Genomic DNA, 20131 nt, shown 5'->3' on the forward strand with positions numbered 1-20131 from the left:
GTCTGTTTTATTTTCCAGTCGTCACGTATAATTCTGCCCACAAGGAAACCTGTGAACACAACCACGGACAGTGCTCCCCCCACGCCTTCTGCACTGACTATGCCACCGGCTTTTGCTGCCACTGTCAGTCCGGGTTTTACGGAAATGGGAAGCATTGTCTGCCGGAAGGTGAGTGAGACAGGCGTGGGGGTGGGGGGAGGCTGCTCATTTGTGTCCCCACCACCACCATAGTGAGCTCTGCTTATGGACCTTGAGTCACCACTGCTGGAATCAAAGCACTGACAACCTAGAGGTGCTCCACAAACGTGTGAGGGATGCACATTTTGGCCTGATCTCCCACTTCGAGGAATAACCAGAAGTGGTTCCTCCCTTTTGCCAGAGTTAGCTTGGATGGGACAGAGGGAGAAGGGGATTAAAGACAGGTGTGTTTTGCTGATAAGTAATTGGTTGGCTAGAGACTCATGCAAATGATTGACGAAAGAGCAAGTGTTGGGAGTCGTCAGTGGAATGATCTGCGTGCCCATCCCCAGCCTGATGGTGGTCAAGATTTAATTGTACTTGCTGTCTTTTAGGGACACCTTATCGAGTCAATGGGAAAGTAAGTGGCCACCTTCTTGTGGGCCACACCCCGGTGCACTTCACCGACGTGGACCTGCATGCTTACATCGTGGGCAATGATGGCCGAGCCTACACAGCCATCAGCCACATCCCGAGGCCCGCGGCCCAGGCCCTGCTCCCCCTTGCTCCAATCGGAGGCCTGTTTGGGTGGCTGTTTGCCTTAGAAAAGCCAGGCTGGAAGAATGGCTTCAGCCTCACAGGTGAGTAGTGTCTCTGAGTGGCCAACTGCATGATGGCTGTGGTGGCGTAGCCTCTGCGGGGGACAGTTTTATTTGGTGAAAAGGGTTCACTTGTTCAGTGTTTCTGAGCTATAGGAGTGATGGTTCACCTGGAGGTAGCTGGGATTGGGTTGGCCTGCAGGACAGTTTTTCAAAGAGAGTGATATCTTCTAAATGTTCTGAGTTCTGAGAAGTAAGACGACTCCATTGCAGCATTTATGACCTCACCCCAATTTTTTGCAGCTTGTTTGTCACTTTGTTTAATTGAATTATGCTAGTATGTTAATAAGGGTGCAAAAATGGTAATTAGAGGGCACCTGAGCTCATTTTACTTTCTCAGGAAGGGGGTGGTTTCACTCTTTTTTTGCCCCTACATCTGTAACCTCTAATCGTAGAGACCAGTGCTGCTTAGACTTGGAACCGGCACACAGATCACCTGGGATCCTTGTGAAAATGCAGCTTCTGGTTCAATAGGCCTGGGGTGGTTCTGTGATTCTGCTTTTTCCAGGCAGCACCCAGAAGCTGTTCATGCTGATCTAACAGCTACCCTCTAAGAGCAAAGGTACAGAGGATACTTCCCAGCTTCTCACCTCACCAACTGAAAATAACTTGTTTCCCAGTGGGTTTTTCTTTTATTTCACATTAAGAAAACATTTTCTAGAAGTTTCTTCCCTATCTCCAGATGTAGAGTCCAATCATTGTAGAATCTTGCTATTAATCATTTGATGAAGCCTTGGGCCTAAAGTAGATTAATACGAATACCCAGTAATATTTGAATGTAAGATACATGTTGGTTATGTTCTAAAGTACTAGTGTTTTCTAAAATACAATGGTCATGCTTATCCTAAAAACGTACTCATTCTTTATCTGAAATTCAAGTTTAACTGAGTATCTCGGTTTTATTTGCTTGTTTTTATTAAGTCTGGAAACCTTCGCAAAATGTCATGGCTGTTGCCAAGAGTTTACTTCTCAAAGAAAACAAGTTCCAAAAAGAAGTGTGAAATGAGACAGGAGGAACCCACACTCTGTCTCTGGTGACTCCTCCTAACCTCTTCTAACCCACCGCCTACCTCTGGCCCATACCCCAGTTTCTGTATGCATAAGTGGATAGTGCTTTAAAAAAAAAAAAAAGCCTACAAAATCAACAGCTGATAGTACTTAGTCTTGGGTATCAGTTTATCCTCACAAGCACAATCTCAACAGTGGAAGAAATTGTGGGGAGGCAGTATGCTTTGGTAGTTATTACTGGAAGATGCGAGAACACGGGTACCTTGTATTGGAAATTTCACCCCCGAACTGATTTTTTTTTTCCTCCTCAGGCGCTACCTTTATCCAAAACATGGAGGTTACTTTCTACCCAGGGGAGGAGAGGGTGCAAATCACTCAAACAGCAGAAGGACTTGACCCTGAGAACTACCTGAGCATTAAGACCAACATTCAAGGACAGGTGCCTTACATCCCAGCAAATTTCACAGCCCAGATAGCTCCCTACAAGGAGCTGTACCACTACTCAGACTCAGGTACGTGTGCTCAGCTTTTCCGTCTGTAAATGGGGACAGTGCCTACTCACAGGATAGTTAGGAGTTAACTGAATTACTGGGAATGTCCTTAGGATGGAGCAGTACAGAACAGTGAGCTCAATATCATTGTTCTTATCACCGAATACACAGGTCGAAAAGAGGGCTTGCTACTCTACTGAAGCATATCCATATTCTGTGCAACACTTTGAAATATTAATCAGTTTTGGCAATGGAGGGTGGGTAGGGACGGTGTAGCCTAAGTGATGGTCAGGCTTTTATGCTGCTGGCCTCTGTGGCTATCACCTGTGGCCTGAATACAGAAGGGGCTTGGGGGCGTGGGCTTAGGGCATGCATGCCTGATAGTGGACACCTGGAGTATGGTGCGGACACTCGTAAGTGGGCTCACCTGAGCCTGGAGGCCGAGCCTGTAAGATGGCATCACACAGAAACGTCACGGCAGAGAATGGCTAGGAGAGGATGAGCAGACGCTGGAGAGAGTCCAAACAGAAAGAGTAAGGATTTGCTGAGGGCTGGGAGGCTTGTTAGCCTCCTGGGACACCCCTGCCCTTCCCTGCCTCACCACCCTATGGGCTTGCCCCTTCAACAGTTGGTGTAGAAATAAGATTAAAGCGTGTGAAAGCCACCGAGGGCTCCAGGACTCCCCTTTACCCATCTGTCCAAATTGAGGGAAACTGCCCTGTGCTTGCTAGCACCACAGATGGTATAAAAATATATAATCTTTAGTCATTCTGCTTTCTGGGCCATGGGAAAAATAACTATTGGAATTTACACTGGCCTTGTAACCCTGTTTTATCCTGCTTTTTAAAATCATAGAAAGATGCTGCATAGACTTGGTGTCAGAAGACAGTAAATGTATATATTAAATGTTTAAAATAGGTGGGAAAAAAGTCACTCTCCTGAGAGCCTTTTTTGCCCTCGTTAGGATGAGAGTAACATCTTCCATGTACCTGATGTGGTTGACACTGTAAACTGTGAGGCGCCTGGAAACCGGCCCTGAAGGCAGGACACGGGCTGGGTCACAGGCGCTGGCTCCCTGCCTCCTTTGCTCCGCCTTCTCCTCAATTCCCCGACAGTGTGAAAGCTGGCAGTCTGCCCAGAGATGCCTGGGCAAGAATGGGTGGAGAGACTGGGGCACTGCAGGAACAGCTGAGGGCCCGAAAATGGGCCTGAGTCCCCAAGTCAACATGAAAGAAACCATCTCCCCTTTTCCTAGAAACCATCAGACTGAAAGGCGAGAGGTTGGGATCATCAGGCGCTGTGCAGTGTAGAGAGGATGCATTGGTTACAAATGTGTGGTGTAAAAAAAAAAAAAAAAAAAACCTGGTGGTGCAGCGTTGGGCCAGCATGAGTTCAGTTCCACCTCCTCATACTGGCCTAGTGCCGGGATGACTGTTCAGCCCTGGAGGACCCGTGGACACAAGGACAGGGTCCCCTTGGGGGCAGCGGTGGTGGAGAATAAATGAGGCTCAACAGTGGAGCTCATTCTGCTCAGGTGCTTGGGACTGCCTTGCAGGTTGCCCATATAAACTGATTAACTTCCCTAGGTAATATGCTATGGGAACTAAAGGAAAAGCTGCAGAAAAGGCCTCTGTCATTAATATTAAGTTCACCAGTTTGGTCACAGGATGTGTCTGTTGCAGTTGTGACCTCCTCAAGTTCCAGAGACTACTTTCTCATACTTGGTGGCATCAACCAAACGCGATCCTACCGCATCCAACAGAACATCACTTACCAGGCGTGCCAGCATGCCCCCAGGCACCAGGCCATCTCTGCCACCCAGCAGCTGAATGTTGACCGGGTCTTTGCCTTGTACACGGATGAAGAACAAGTGCTTAGATTTGCTGTGACCAATCAAATTGGCCCCGTGGAAGGTACACTTTGCTGTTTTGTTTTTGTTGGGCAAAACACCTAATCTCCTTTCTTCATTCCTTTTTGAATAGCCTCCGTATGATTCTCAGAAGTTTTGAAGGGCTACTGAGTACCAGGCTCTGTGGCAGGTGCTGGGTGTAAGGATGAATAAAGCAGAGGTCCTGTCAATGTGGTGCAGGGAGGAGGAGAACTGACAGTGTTTCTACCAGGTCAGGGCCAGGCCATATGCAAGGTTGGTTTGTGCAGTGACCCTGTGTGCTAGTGAGTGTTGGGGGCATACCTATGAACAGGTAGGCGCCAAATGAGGAGAATGATACTGACAATATTTGTTGTAATTGCGTTAAGCACAAAGTACCTTGAGTCACATCTGGAGACTCAGGGAGGGTGTCCCCAAGGATGTGACATTTTGGGTAAAAGTTAAAGGATGTGAAAGACTTCACCAAATCAAGGTAGCCAAAAAGCCAGTGCCTGGAGGAAAAAATAGAACTGCAAGAATGGAAAACCCCACAGGCAACAACATACTAAATGAAGAAAAACTTGCTGTTTTCCCTGTAAGACTGGGAAGGTGTTATCTGTTCTAGTCACTTCTGTTCAACACTGCACTCTAAGTTCTAGCTGAGGCAATCAGGCATGAAATTTAAAGCATATAGATTAAAAAATCAGGAAGGAAATGATCGATTTTCATGGGACATGATCTTATAGATAGAAAATCTAAGGATGTTATTTTAAAAATTACCACACGTCATTTGAACTGAGAAACTAGGTTATAAGATATGAGATAAATATACAAAATTTTATTTTTCTGTAATAGTAGTGAGCAAAACAAAAAAATCCATCACAAAAATAATACAATTTAGGAATACAGTTTTTTTATACAGTACTCTTACACTGAAATCTATAAGTCATTTAAAAAAAAAAAGAAATTAACCTAGCCTGGAAAAATACTCCATGGTCTTGGATTAAGAGATTGTAATGCTTTCTTAATTGATAAGTTCACTACTATCCAACATAATCCTGTCAGCTCAATTTATAGGGAAATTTAAGGGACACAATTAGCTCAAATGATCTTGGGGGTTGGGGGAGTTGAAGGACTCACAAGTCCTGATCTCCAAACGTTAAGTAGTAAGTAGTCAAGATAGTGAGTTGCTGACATATAGATCCGGGGAATAGAGGTGAAAATCCTGAAAACTACAGTTGGCCAATTGGTTTTTTTTTTGAACAGGTGCTAAAAACAATTTCATTGAGGAGAAGTTTTTCCTCGAACAAATGGTTCTCGAACAGCTTGATGTCCACCTGTAAAAGGATACAGTTGTACCCCTACATCATATCATATATTAAGATGAGTCAAAGACCTTAATATTAGTGCTAAAGTTTTATAAAAAATACAGGGGTGATTTTTGTTTTGTTTTGTGACCTTCAACTAGACAGTGACTTCTCAGATATATACCTGAAAAACAACCAATGAAAGAAAAAAATGGCAACATCAAAATTAAACTCATACATCAGAAGACACAATCTACAAAGTGAACATACTATTCACAGAACAAAAGACTTATATCTCTAGTACAAATCAAGTAAAAAAAGATAGTCTGATAGAAAGACAGGAAATTTGGGTAGATATTTATGCAACAAAGCATACCAATAGCTAATGAACATGTGAGAAGTGCTGAGCTTTATCACAAGAGTGGAGGGCTCCTTCCACCCCCTAGGGCTCACCATGCGAGTGTCACCCTGGCAATATACTCAGATACCTAAGAGGACTAGATCTCTACTACACAGACATGATTTGAAATGAGAATCCCAAGTGTGTTGGCTGGGTTGGTTTAGGAAACATGGTTGGGGTAACAGACATTAAAGTGTCCCAGAATGGAATTCTAAAGTAGTGAATTAATAGCATGAAAATGTAGAGTTGATTTTTAGATAACCATTGCACTTTTCTCAAGGCAAGCTTGAAACGAGAACAATGGAGGAAACACCCTTCACCTTTGAATGTGCAGTTCAACCCTTTGCTGGGTGTAGGCGGTTGATCTGTGAAAACAGCAATTAGTGGAAGAACTCCCAGGCTGTGCATTCCCATTCAGATTCTGGAACCATTTACAGAAGAGATAGACTCTGGGTGTATTTTTCCTAGAGACATACAAAACAGGATACCAGAATCAGTTACAGCCAGCAACCTGGCAGGTCCTGACTTGCTAACTTAACCTTTAGAATTTGGTTATTTTTCCCTTTCAACCTACTACATAATAATGGCATCGTATGTAAGGTGTTGCTGAAAAGGAGCCTACACAAGGTCTTAAAGAAGAGAGGATTTTAGGGTCTGTTGCTGGATGGGATTCCAAGGGAATGCCGGGAGAGAATTTATACCAGAAGAGGTAGTTGGGGAATGGGGAGGAGTGGAGCTCAGAATAGCCAAGTGGAGTGCACTGACCCAAAGCCCAGATGAAACCCAGGTGACCCCCAGTCTGCCAACCAGGATTGTTGATATCTGCCTCCTGGACTCTATCAGTAGGCTGCTGCAAGGTCAGGGGGTCTCCGCTGGCCCCCCTGCACTGCCCGGGTTGATCTAACATCCTACTTAGTGCCAAGTGCTACTGTAAGTCATTTAGTTCCTGTAAGTCCTACTCAAAAGGGGGTTTTCTAGCCCCATTTTACAGAGACTGAGTTCTAAACATGAAGTCAGTTACTTGGTCATCGCTAGAAAATGGCAAGCTGAATTTTACACCCAGCAGCAACTCGGTTCCAGAGCCCACTCAAAACCCCCACAACACTGCTTTCTAGGTACTAAGCTGGTCTTGGGACCATCTCACAATTTAGACCAAATTTGAAAAGTGAGAATATATGTTTTCCACCCTCACCCTGCTCTATTCACCTGGCATAAACCAGCAAGACTATTCATTCTACTGGAGTAGAAAAAAAATAGGGGAAAAGACCAGAAGACAAGAAATGAAGAGAAGAAAGAAAATTTCTTCTTTCTGTCTGCTCTGTGAGTAGCAGTATTTTCTCGAGAGTCTCTCACTCACTCCAGGGGGAGCAAGTGTCTGGTTGGAATGTTTGTGAGGCAGAGCTGTCTGCGCCTGAGGTGGGAGCACTGGTTTCCCCAGGGTTAGGGGCGGTGCTGTTGCCTTCCAGTGAGTCATCAGAGCCAGGCCCTTGCCCACGGCCAATCCCCAGCCCCAACCTACCCCCGGTGTTTGAGCTTAGAGGGTGGGTTGGCTGTTTTGCATGGGGTCTTAGACCAGGACCAGGAATGCTTCCTGTCCTCTCCCCACTCAGGGCTCCTTTTGACGAGTTGAGATTTGGGCAGAGGGCCATCCAGTGAAGCTGAACGGACTGTTTCTCTAAGGAAAACCATTCTTCCCCTTGATTAGATGAGTAAATTAGTTCCAGATCTCCATCAGAGCAATTTAAGAGGGTCATGGTGAAATAGTAAATGTCTGAAGACACTATAATAAAAGTTAACAAGCCAGAGAATGACTCGTTCTTCCAGAATATTTTTTAAAATAATGTTTCTGGAAACCTGATTCATTGAACAGGGCGTGTGTTCAGAAGTAGTACGCTTTGCTGTCCTGTCACTGTCTTGCTGCTCTTAATACCTTTTGAACAATGGGCTCCACATTTTCATTTTGCACTGGGCTCTGCAAATTACCTGGCCAGTTGGGTTAGGAAGTCAGTTTCAATTAGGAAACTAATCAGTTTCAGGTAGGTTAGCATAGTTTGCAAGTCATCTTTTGTTCAATTTTTTCCTTTTAATTCCAAGCAGAGTAGTAAGCCCTTCACACTCATGTATACTCACTAATCTTTGCTGGAATGGACCACCATGAAATTTTGATGCTGGGAAGTCTGAAGAAGGCTAGGCATTGGTCTTTAAACTTTAAAACATCTTGATGTTCAGTGTCCCCTTTGGGTGGGCAGAATGGCCATTTTGTAGAGAATCTTCTGCTAACGTGGAGAAAAGAGGAAGAATAGGTTCTTGGATCAGGCCTTCGGTGAGAACTTACTTCCGTTAGTGTTAACTGCAACACATGCCAGGAACTGACTCAGGAACTTGGTCCTTAGATCAAATTAACCTAGTAGCCACAATCCTGGTGTTGTGCCTCGGGCCCATCTGCCAATGAGCCAGAGGGCGGGGTGGCATGATTCAGGGAGCTAGGTGTATGCCGAAGTTTTAAGTTCATCAGGTTTAAAAGTGCTGGAGCCATTTGCTGGCCCATTTGGTTGGCAAAGGTTCTGTTACTTCAGCCAGTGATATTGAGGTGAGCCAAGGACAAGCCCTTATTATGGGAATCAATGAATATGAGACTTCCATTGTGGGAACACACTGTGGTGTTGCTTATAAAGTAACTGATAGGCATTTGCCAGAATGCCACTGTGTCCCATCTGGGACTTAGCCCAGGCAACCCAGCTGAAGCCAGACTCACAGAAAAACTAGGAGACCTAGTATGGGTACTGGGTTAGTGCTGGGGAGGTGTCCAGACACCCAAGGATTGGGAACCCAGTCTCTGAAGCAGGCAGCTGCAGCCAGCACATGGGTCTCCACTAGGAGTCACTTGGGGCAGGGTTGTCCACATGAGGTAGAGGGGTGGGGATGATATGGGTGAGTGAGAAACAGGGCACCCAGGAGGAGTTGGGAGTCAAAGCAGGTGGTACTGCTAGAGTCCACCTGCAGATGCCTAGATGCTGACTCCTGGGGTAGTGAGAACTGTTGAGAGCAGGTGGAAATGCTCCGTACCAGGCTGGCTATCCAGACAGGAACTCGGGGTGAGGGTGGGGGAGGGACTTCATGAAGTTCCTTTGTAGGTAGTTGTAGCTGAGGGGTAGAAAACATGAGTTCTTGAGCCAAACTGCTATCTTAAAAAAAAAAAAAAAGATTTATTTATGCATAAAGAACTGGGGTACAGGCCAGAGGTGCGGGGTTGGTGAGAGGATTCACCAGAGACAGAGTGGGGAGCAGAACAGGCCAACCGAAAAAGTATATTGCTGAGGGAAGCAGTGGGCAGGTCAGGAGAGGTCTGCTGTGCCGTGTAGGTCACCTCTGGGGGTGGGGATTGAATTCATGCTGAAGTGGCTTTAGCTTCTTAGTGCTGTGCCTTAACCCACTGTGCCACCAGGGAGGGCCCCAAACTTATCTTTTTGTCTCATCTTGAGCCATCTCTACTTACTGTGTGACCTTGGGCAAATGACTTGATCTCGCTGTACTGCTGTAAAGATGCTTTCTTTGTAGTGTAGTCATGAGGATTCAATGTAAAGGGTTGAGACCACTGCCTGGTATATAAGATCTCAATAAATTGTTACTATTATACCATATCTAAAAGTAAAGCTTTTTAGGGAAGATTTCAGATGTTAACAATCATTACTACCTCATGGATGGATGACTCTATGGCAAGATTAATTCTAAAGAGTCCAAAGTCGTTCGTATTCATTTGATCTAAAGCTGTTGAGAAGCATGATTTTGACATCAAAATATTGAATTTTACTGAGTCATTACTCAGTTTAGATTCACAAATCTTGGGTATGAGTCTTTACTTCCTGACTTTATGAATTCAGGAAAATTTCCCAATGTCTCCCACTTACCTTTTTCTTGTCTGAAAATTGGTGTGACTACAACAGCCCCCTTCATAGAATTCTTCTGAAAATCAAAGGTAATGCTGGAGCAAAAGCACTTTTATTTGTTTATTTTAAAGGTTTATTTATTTATGCATACAAGATCCTAGTATAGGCCAGAGGAGCTTGGGTGAAAAGATTCACCAGAGACAGAGTGGGGAGCAGAACAGCCAGAGTGACTAACATACCCTGCTGAGGGGAGCAGTGGGTGAGACAGGACAGGTCTGCTGTGCCATGTGGACCAGCTCCATGGCTGGGGATTGAACTCATGCTGCACTGGCTGTGGATAGCTTCACAGTGCTGTGCTCTAACCATTGCACTACCAGGGAAGGCCAACAAAAGCACTTTTACATAAAAGGATAATCTGTGTTATTTTTCTTCCCTGTACATAAGCCTACTATAAGCAAGAAAAGGTTGGTTGTGGATAGAGTAGGCAAGTGGTATATAGAGTAACCTACTAAAATAATAGTTGTGTGTAGAAGTCATTCTACAGCTTAAAGCCATGATAGAGAGAAAATACCTTGACTCTGGATACTGATAGTATCCGGTTTAGGAAGGTCACCCAAACACAGATGAGTATATGGGCTCCTCAGCTTCCTTCCTTCTGTGTCATTCTCTTTGCAACAGCTAGACTGTGCTCTTGAATGTTTCCTTTCTACCCAAACAGATGATTCAGCCCCCGCTCCAGTGAATCCTTGTTATGACGGGAGTCACACTTGTGACATGACAGCTCGGTGTCTTCCAGGGGCAGGTGTAGACTACACCTGTGAGTGTGCATCTGGGTACCAGGGAACCGGACGGAGCTGTGTGGGTAAGAGCCATCCACTCCATGTTTTCTTTCTTTCCTTTTTTTTATGTAGTCCTCTAGCATAATATGTTAATGGGTGAAAAGAATCTGTCCTGATCCCCATTGATCAGTGAGTTCAGCAGCTGTTAACCTAAGTACAGTTACTTAAAAATGGAAGCATATGTTAGATTTGAGGTGATAGCCTGGAGGTATAGGCTTCTGGGCTTGAACTATGAAAAGAAAACACCTATTGTATTGCTAGATGTTTTGAGTGCTCAAATTTTGTAATTTTAAGCCTATGTTAGGTGTTTCCTACATTTACTTAAAAGTATATTTCCTGGTCACTTTAAATTTCAGATATTGTGTTTATTGTACCTATTCAGCCTCAAAAAGCAGCAGTAGACATTTATTTACATTTGGTAAGAAAACTATTGAAGTGTTTTTCTTCTTAATGTTTATAATTGTGTAAAGAATTCTCAGGATCTTCAAAATATCTCCTGGCGGCTTATACTTGAGGACCATGACATGTTATTACAGGTGATCTACAACATGCATCTATGTCTGGTGCTCAGAACTCCTACTTGTCAACTCATGTTTAGTCCTCCTCTAGTCTGAAACCTCAGAGTAGAGGAGACACACTGAATTTTATGACCTTCCATTTCTGAGACTCTTGGTTTAAGTTGTACTCTTCTGTTCTTACTACTTGGTAGATGTGAATGAGTGTGCAACAGGCTTCCACCGCTGTGGCCCCAACTCTGTGTGCATCAACCTGCCGGGAAGCTACAGGTGTGAATGCCGGAGTGGTTACGAGTTTGCTGATGACCGACACACTTGCATCTGTGAGTGCCATGATCAGTCCTCTTTTGAACCACAGCAGTACTGAACCTAACTCTTCACTAATCTCTCCACTTATGCTCTGGAGAAACTGCTGTGTGATCTTCTAGAAAACAGTTTACCTTGAAATAACACAAAGTTATTCTGTGTGTGTGTGTGTGTGTGTTGTTTTTTCTGTTGTTGCTTTCCTCCAGATATTTGTGGTGTTGGAGTATGTTCACCTCATACTCATTCCCGTGTGTTTTGATATTGGCCTGGTCATGTAACAAGATGATGAACCACTAAGAAATACCAGCAGCTCTCAGTAGACATCAAACACTTCTCAAACTAGAATGAATGGATTGATAACTCAAAGATGCTTGTCCCACTTGACTAGTGATAGAGCTTCATCTGGACTAACTATACCTTTTCTAGAGTTTCAGAGAATATACTTTGGACCTCAAAACATCGATCCAGAAGAGCTAGCATTTCAAAGTCATCCCATTGATAGAACCAGATGATGATAGAAAACAAGTAATTTTTAATCCAGTGGGATAAAAAGTAGTAATTATCCCAGAAACCTCTGTGCAGACACCATGCCAAGAGCAGCTCCCCACCTCCACCCTTACCCAGACCACGCCACATCCTAGCCTTCTCTTTGCAGTGATGGCTCCCCCTGCCAACCCCTGTGAGGACGGCCGTCACACCTGCGCTCCTGCGGGCCAGGCCCAGTGCATTCACCATGGCGGCGGCTCGTTCAGCTGCACCTGCCTGCCGGGGTACGCTGGGGACGGTCACGTGTGCACTGGTGAGTATCAAGGCCACCTGGCTGCATGTAGGATTTCAGTACATATGCCTGTTCTGCTCCCCACTCTGTCTCTGGAGAATCTTCTCACCCCTTCCCCTCTGGCCTGTCCAAGGGTTGTGTACATAGCCAGCACCTCTCTAAGAAAGCATCCCTTCCTTCCTTTGACCCACACAGCCTTGGCATTGCTGAAAGAGAATGGGTGTTCTTTGAGTCGGAAAAGGGGAGCCCAGGGAGTTTCCCTGAGACAGGATTGTTGAATGTGTGTGGTTGTCCTTGATAGGGACAGTGCTGGAGCTGAGGGAGCCAGGGCTGGCTCTTACCTTCTGCTCCTTGGAGCTGGTATGGACTTAGCGCAGGTCGGGTGTTGTTCTAGCATTCTCTGCCTGTCTATCAATGAAGTTAATGGTTTGAGTTCTCCAGTTCCTAATTTTTCGTTGCTATGATTTCCCTGGTTGAAGGAGTGTTTTAAGCAATCTCTCCACACATGTGCAAATCTTTCTATTGTTTACCTTCTCTCTCTGAGAAGAGAACAACAAGTCCATAGATATAAAAGGATAATAATGGACCTCCCTGGTGGCCAAGGGGTTGAAGAGCAGCACTATGAAGCTGTCCACAGCCACTGCAGCACAGTTCGAATCCCAGCCAGGGAGGTGACCTACATGGCACAGCAGAACTCTCCTGTCTGGCCCGCTTCTCCCTTCAGCAGTGGCCCGCTTCTCCCTTCAGCAGTGTATTTCAATACATCTGCCTGTTCTACATCCCTCTCTGTCTCTGGTGAATCCACTCACCCCCTAAACCTCTGTCCTGTACCTCCACTTCTTGTATGCATAAATAAATTAATCCTTAAAAATAAAAAGATAGTACTCTGCTTCAAAAATAAAATTACATCTACCACTTCATATAGAATTTTATAAAATCAGCAAGCCGGAAGGTGGTGCTAAACTGTCCAAATTTTACTTAACAAATAATGCGTGAGGTTGTTACTTGAAAAATAGACTTACTTCTGGGTAGAAACGCATGAGACTGGGATGACTAGTGTTTTCATAGATATTTTATTCAGTAAATTGATATAATCTACTAAGCTTTTTCTAATATATCCATGGTCTGTTATTGAACTGAAACTCAAATTCATGCTCCCAATATCACACACAAATTGTGGTAGAGAGAAGAGACACTGGGAATGAGAGATGGGTGGGAAAAGGGTTTGGAATAGAAAGTCTTCTCTGTTTACTGCCCACCCATGCTACTGTGCCCGTGGCCCACCTTATTGCTGGGGAAAGCCCTGCCACTCCTGGGACGGGAACATCTAAACAGCCTGGGTCCCTCCTCCCCAGAGGTTTCATTCTACTTGGTTGAATTTTTCCTGATCCCTTCTAGAACATCCTCTCCCACTCCTATCTCCCTTTTGTTTCAGCAGTGCAGTCATGGACTGCAGTCATGGACAGAACAACTGTGTGAGGACAGCCGTCCACTCCTTCCCAGAGCTGCCTGGCGATTTGGCAGGGTCTGGCCCTGGCTCTTTGTTTCCACTTCTGCTCTTCAGATGCTCCCCCGTTCCATTTCTTGAAAACAGTTTGTATCGAGGTGACCCTTGTGGCTCACATCAATCTTGGGATTTTTGCTCCCTCTGTAACATCCCCCAGCTTTAAGCAGAGCTCATGTTTCTCAAGTTAGTATCAGGTAGGTTTGTGCTTTACGGGTGCTGCCTCACCTGACCAGCTAAAGATCTCCATCTGTAACTGCTGCTCTCCATGGACGCAGGGTGTATACCCCACATTTGGGATCAGGGTGAGGTTCATCAGCTCCTTGTGTTTCTGGTAAGCTCCATGGTGGGAAGAATGCTTTTCCCACACTTGTGGAGTTTATCATTCCATAGCCTACTGACTCAAAGAAGTAAGAATGCCTAGAGAAAAGATACCTTGTCTGTAGCACTTCATAATTAAGTATCTGGCTGCTCAGGTCAGCAGACATGATGCTTTTTTAAAGCATTTTATTTTTTAGGTTTTGATTTAAAGCAACTTGGTTGAACTTACTTTGGTTGACATTAATTGCAGCTTAGGTGTGATAAATTTTTATAATCAGAACATTAATGGACATTAAGTGCTGTTTGCTCTAATCCCCTCTAGAATCATTTTCTCTTGCTTCTTGTAACTCTAGGGCCCTGTAAGACTTTGGGTGCTTTCTGGGGTGATGTGAGGACCTTGAAATTAGCTACTTTTCTTTGTTGAGAATTTGACTAGTGTTATCCCATTGATTGTTCTGTTAATTTCTCCCATTTTCAAAGGTTCCTCTTTTATGTCTGGTTTTCTAGTTTTAGGGATTCACTCTAGACCCCACAAGCTTAAAACATACCAAACCCATTAGTTTTCTCTCCAGTGTATTTGTTATTTCCTGCCATGTAACAAATTAGCTCCAAATAGAATGTATTAAAACAATCCACATTCACTGTGGATTGGCTGGGAAATGGCTTAGCCGGAGCTCTGTTTTCGGATGCTCACAAGTCTGGAGTCGAGGTCTGGCGGTGTCAGGGTCTCAACTGAAGCCCAAACCAGGGAAGAACCCTCCATGCTTTTTGGCAGGATTCAGTTCCTCAGAGCCTGTTGGACTCAGAGCTTCAGGTCTTGTTGGCAGTTGACTGGAAGTGACCTTCCCTGGAAGTGAACTTCTGCTTCTCGCCCTCTCCAACAACATCATTTATTGTATCAGAGCTAGTGACAGAAAATACATGAGCAAGATGGAAACTGTAATTACAAAAGTGACATCCCACCTATATTGTCTCAGTGTCTTGGTTAGAAACACGTTTTGCAGGGAAGGGAGATTCATAAGACTGAACACCAGGAGGTCGGAGTCTTTGAGGGCTACGGAGAGCCTGGCGAGACTGCCGGCCCCAGTCAGTTACCCTGGGGTTGCCGTCTGAGATTTCGGATGGGATGATAGTAAATGATGAATAGACATTTTATCCTAAACAGCAATGTTACGAGTAAATCAGGCAGGACTTAATCATGATGGTTACGTGGGGGATTGTGGGGAGGAGTGCTACAATGTGTATGTGGCCCAGTGGTTGTAGAGAAAGTTTTAAAAATATAGACTAAAACAGAAAAATAGAAAGTCTCTATGCTGTGAACATGTGTTCTCGAAGCATACATTTTATTTACACCATTAGACTGGTAAGAAAAAGGGGGTGCAGGTTTTCCTCTAGCCAGTTTGTTAAAAAAAAAAAAAAAAAAAAAAACAAAAAACAGGTTCCCTGGAGAGTCTGCATTTGGCTTCGGTTTCTCCATCTAGTCTTGAGTTGCTGCAGGAGTTAACCTTTAGCTAAATAGAGGTAAAGCTTTTCCAGCTTCCTGTGATCTAGATTGATTTGAAATCTGTATTTGTGTGAGCTGGGTATTTCTCAGCCATTTGTCCTTTCACATCTTGGTGGTTTTGTAAAGTGCAAGAACAGATTTTCTTGAGTCAAGACTTTTCTGGGGAGGAACAAATATGAGTTCAACTGGGTGCAGATGACCAATGACCCAAAGCCATCATTGCTCAAGGATATAAGGGGAAGAATTTGCATTGATTTGAAATCAGGTTTTCTGTTCTAAGAATGTAGATCTTGGGTAAGGTATGGTAAAGTTGGCATGGCCACAGAGGAGGGGAAAAAAACAGGCTGTCTTCCTTACAGAAGGGGGAGTCACCATGCGACACTCAGGGATATGGATACAAGCAATGGGTGTTAGACTAAACAGGTGATGACCCAGAGCTTGCAGGCTGAAACCTTTATTGGGGGTCTGAGGCTGGGTCAAGGGTTATCGGTGCCAGGAAATTAATTTCACTGTTGAATTTAAAAGCAAACTAGGCTGGGTGTGTATGCGTGTGCGTGTGTGTGTTAGGGGATATCAAGAGTCCAGTTATTGAATCGGAATCACTGAAGGGACTTCATCTGGTTTTGGGTGTGGGCTGAGAATTAGGAAAGTGAGAAGAATGTTGAAATACCAAAGCATGAACTCAAAATGGAGGGTTTTTTTTTTTTTAAAAAAAACACATTTTCCAAACTGGTTCTTTACCAGCTTACTGGATGATTGAATGGAGAATTGCAGGGAGATGGAGTCACCCTGTTACAGGGCAGAAAGAGGGGTACTAGTGAACCCCCAAACCTGCCTGCTCTAAATAGGTTATTGTTTTGTCCAGATTTCTGAGACCAGCCGCAAGGAAGAAAGACGGGAGGCAGAAAGGCTGAGCAAGTAGAGTTTATTGCTCCTGGGCAGCAGCTGAGACAGAGCTCCCTAGGGTGGGTTCCGCAGCTACTGTGAGTGCTGTAGGGGAAAGCGGCTCTTACATAGGCTTTAGGTTCAGATTCTAGAAAGGTGACTGTGCTGTGCACCTGGATGCAAGGCCCAGTTCATTCTGGTCCTTGTGTTACTGCCCATATCTGGTCACACAGGTAGCTGTTATGTTACTGCCCCTATCTGGTCACACTCAACAGTTCTGCCATCCACCACATCAATACAAAACATAAGACTTTAATTAAAAAGAACTTTAAAACAGTGAGTATATAACACAAAAGACAAAGAACGTAATTTCTAAATCAAACACCTGGAATTACTCATCCCCTCATAGACAAGAGTCCACTCAAAATGGATTGGCACAAAGCAAGGCCTGAAAGCCTGCCACAAGCCTAAAGCACCTTCTGGCAGGACCCATAGAAAAGGGTCAGAAATGGCCAGACAAAACTGGGAGGAGAAGAGCAAAATCAATATAAACACTGCCATAGTCAACTTCCCGATGGGTCTCTTCTCACCCACATCTGTTTCAATCAGTCCAGGGTCAAGAAACAAGCATGGTTTCTCCATCACATGCTTGCTACTCCATGTGGCTTCCTCAGGTCTCCTCCCTGCTCTCCATCCTGCTTCCTTCTGCTCAGATTCCTTCTCTTTTCTTCTTTTCTCTGCTCAGCTCCACCCTCCTTCTGGGTGGGGCAGGGAACCTGGAACTTCCCCTTTTCCTGGGGACGACCCCTGTCACAACCCTTCACTAGCTAAATGGAAAACAGCTCTCTTAGTCTTGACCACTGTTGTCTTCAACTTTGTTTATAAAAGACCCCTAACAGTGATTGTTAGGCAAGAAAGACAGTGATCCCCCAGTGATACAAAGCAAGCTCCTGCTCACTAAGGGGCTGAAAGTCTTCCCACACTCCTGACACCTTGTGAAATAGAGTTATTCTTCACACTTAAGCTACAGTTTTCCCCAACCTTCTTAGGTGTTCATCCTCTTGAGAATCCCCAGCCTGCTCTGAGCCCAGGGATGGGAATGGATCCCACTTTGCCAGGCGCAAGATCCTTCCATGTAGTGCCAGGGACTGCACCTCACAGCCTCGTTCTCCAGCTCCTTGGGGACAGGGATGACTCACTGGTGATGCATTCAGTCTCTCCAGGGACTTTTTCCTCAGTGGGTATTCAAAGCAGACATTGTCTCCCCATGACTTCATATTTGTGGGATGAATGGCTCTTCTTCCAGGGCTTACAGAATTCTTAAGCTGTAGACTTCAAGAACATAAATAACTTGGTAGCTCTGGGGAATCCCCTCTTTGTTAGTTCAAAAATAATCATGAGAAACTGTTCCAAGAGTTCTAGAAATAGGCCCTGTGTCTCAGGAATTCCTGCTTCCTCTCATTGCCTGGTGTTCCTGTTACCTTTAGAAGTACTTTCAGCATATGTATCATGAAAAGCTTTTAATTTCCTGTATTTGGCTGGATGTTAATTTTTATAGCTTTGGTTTTACAGCCAGTTTTACAGCTTCTTCCAGGTCCAGGAATTGAGTGATCACCAGCTGTGCCCAAATGGGCGTTCAAGTTATCCAGATCAAGAGAGCCAAGTCAGTGTAGAACCCACATTGATTAGATTGCAGATAGGTTTTTGTTATTGTAATTACTTATATTTGGTTATCTAAGGAGCTAATCAGAACACCTTGTTTGCTTTGACCTTGCAGAAGTCTCTAACTACCTTCTTTCCTTTGTAGATCGAAAGGAAGGTGACCATTGGCCAACCTTTCGCAACTCCTTAGGTGGCATTAAATGTAGTTGTTAAGAACAGTTAGGAATTTTTTGTACTGAAGGGAACTAATTTATATTGACAAAACTTCCCTGATACTGAAGATAAACAGATTGCTAACTTGCTAATTACAGTGTAAGTGATTCATCTTTGGTGAACAGAATGTCTGTTCCCCTTACTAGTTCCTGGGGAGCCCCTGAGTCATGGGAGGTGTCTTAGTGACAGTATGGTCATAGCAAGGCTGTAGGGTAATCCTCCCAGAGACACCCTGATCACAGGAGTCTGGGGGGAGGGGAGCCTCCTTTGTCATAACCTAGTTCATTCCTGCTCAAATCAGGGTTTCTGGTTCCTGGGTCCAACGTGTGTCCCTGCCATGGGCTTTGTGAGTTAATGCAGCTCACTTCTGGGATTCCCCCCCCCTTTTTTTTTTTAAGATTCATTTATTTATGTATACAGTATTGAGTTATAGACCAGTGATGCAGGGGTGGTGATAGGGTTCACCAAAGACAGAGTGGAGCAGAACAGGGAGATCATCAAAGTACACTGCTGAGGGGAGCGGAGGGTGAGACAGGAGAGGTTTGCTGCCCTTGTGGGTCACCTCCCTGGCTGAGTTTGAACTTGCGTTGAAGTGGATAGCTTCCCTGGCTAAGCTTTAACGAGTTGCTTCACTAGGGAGAGCTCCAGGAATCCCGTTGAAGGTTCACTCTATCATCCCATCCCACATCTATTCTTATTCACACACTTTTACAGCATTTTCCCATGTTATCAAGGAATGTGACTCTTCAGTTGAACCTTGATCAGACCTCCACCATTAGTCTCCCTCTGACTGGAGATTTCCTGTCTCCAGAGCTTGCTTATCTCAACCATTGCTCTTAACATTTCCACTCTCAGGGTTTGTTTAGCCAGGGTGGTGGTGGAGGTGGTGGTGATACATGCCTGACTATTGTGGATGCATGTTGATTTCAGTAGATAAAAGAACTATAAATTGGCTTTTGTTTGAAGTTTCAGGTGGTTACAGTTTTGAGAAATCTGAAAGTTAATCTTTAAGGGTACTTTGCAGACAGTGAAAAAAAAAACAGACTTATTTGGACAGCTAAGCCTGAAAGTTTTAGATTTTCAAAAACTTTCCATTACTTCCAAAGGTGGAAAGTTAAAAAAAAAATCTGATTAATTGGGCATTCTAGGTAATAGAACCCTGATTTGGTAGGAATGAATGTGCTTCTGATTAGTTGAAAAAATAATTGGCAGGCCTTGTGGGCTGATTTGCATCTAGGAATCTATAGGGAGATGATGTCAACAATAAAAGGGCAAAAATCCCATTGTTGCCTATATTTATCGTTATTGTAGTGCTACTGAAAGGAAGTGAATGATTTATGGTCTTAAGGTTGGTCTAAGGGTAACAACTTCCTGGAATTCACTGTAGATGAGATACACTAGAGGCAGGCGTAGGGTATTTTTCTGTTAGTGACCACACATCTGATTTCCATGCGGCACGTTCTTAATCTGTTATTAACTCACAGCCACCCCCCCCCCCCATCTTTTAACTGTTAAGCTTGCCTGTCAAGTCAGCATTTTTTTGCTCTTGACCACAGGCCTCCTGAAGTTTCCTTCACTGAAGCATGTGTCCTGAGGCCATGTAACAGCATACTGTAGGCAGTGACATCACACTCTCTTTCTTCCCCTCCCCGACTCCTGCAGATGTTGATGAATGCTTGGAAAACAGATGTCACCCCTCCGCTACCTGCTACAACACCCCTGGCTCCTTCTCCTGCCGCTGCCACCCTGGATACCAGGGGGATGGAATCCAGTGCATACCCGGTAAGAGCTGGAAGGTCAGAAATAGA

The 20131-nt window shown here is 44.5% G+C and overlaps 1 protein-coding gene across 3 annotated transcripts in view; it reads left to right on the forward strand.

The window, feature by feature from the left end:
* Positions 1 to 20131, forward strand: part of NID2 (nidogen 2 (osteonidogen)) — a 59950-nt gene that overhangs the window by 27145 nt on the left and 12674 nt on the right. For all 3 annotated transcript variants that reach the window (XR_001145413.1, XM_012724500.1, XM_012724501.1), the window contains exons 5-12: positions 19 to 168; positions 573 to 818; positions 2156 to 2356; positions 4018 to 4248; positions 10515 to 10658; positions 11345 to 11473; positions 12112 to 12255; positions 19986 to 20105. Coding sequence is in view for 2 of the 3 variants with exons in the window: in XM_012724500.1 (XP_012579954.1) it covers positions 19 to 168; positions 573 to 818; positions 2156 to 2356; positions 4018 to 4248; positions 10515 to 10658; positions 11345 to 11473; positions 12112 to 12255; positions 19986 to 20105 (1365 nt within the window). In the remaining variant the exon portion in view is untranslated. The remainder of the gene's footprint in view (positions 1 to 18; positions 169 to 572; positions 819 to 2155; positions 2357 to 4017; positions 4249 to 10514; positions 10659 to 11344; positions 11474 to 12111; positions 12256 to 19985; positions 20106 to 20131) is intronic.

This window comes from Condylura cristata, unplaced genomic scaffold (genome assembly GCF_000260355.1).
Source record: "Condylura cristata isolate star-nosed mole 26May11 unplaced genomic scaffold, ConCri1.0 scaffold00013, whole genome shotgun sequence".
Taxonomy (NCBI): domain Eukaryota; kingdom Metazoa; phylum Chordata; class Mammalia; order Eulipotyphla; family Talpidae; genus Condylura; species Condylura cristata.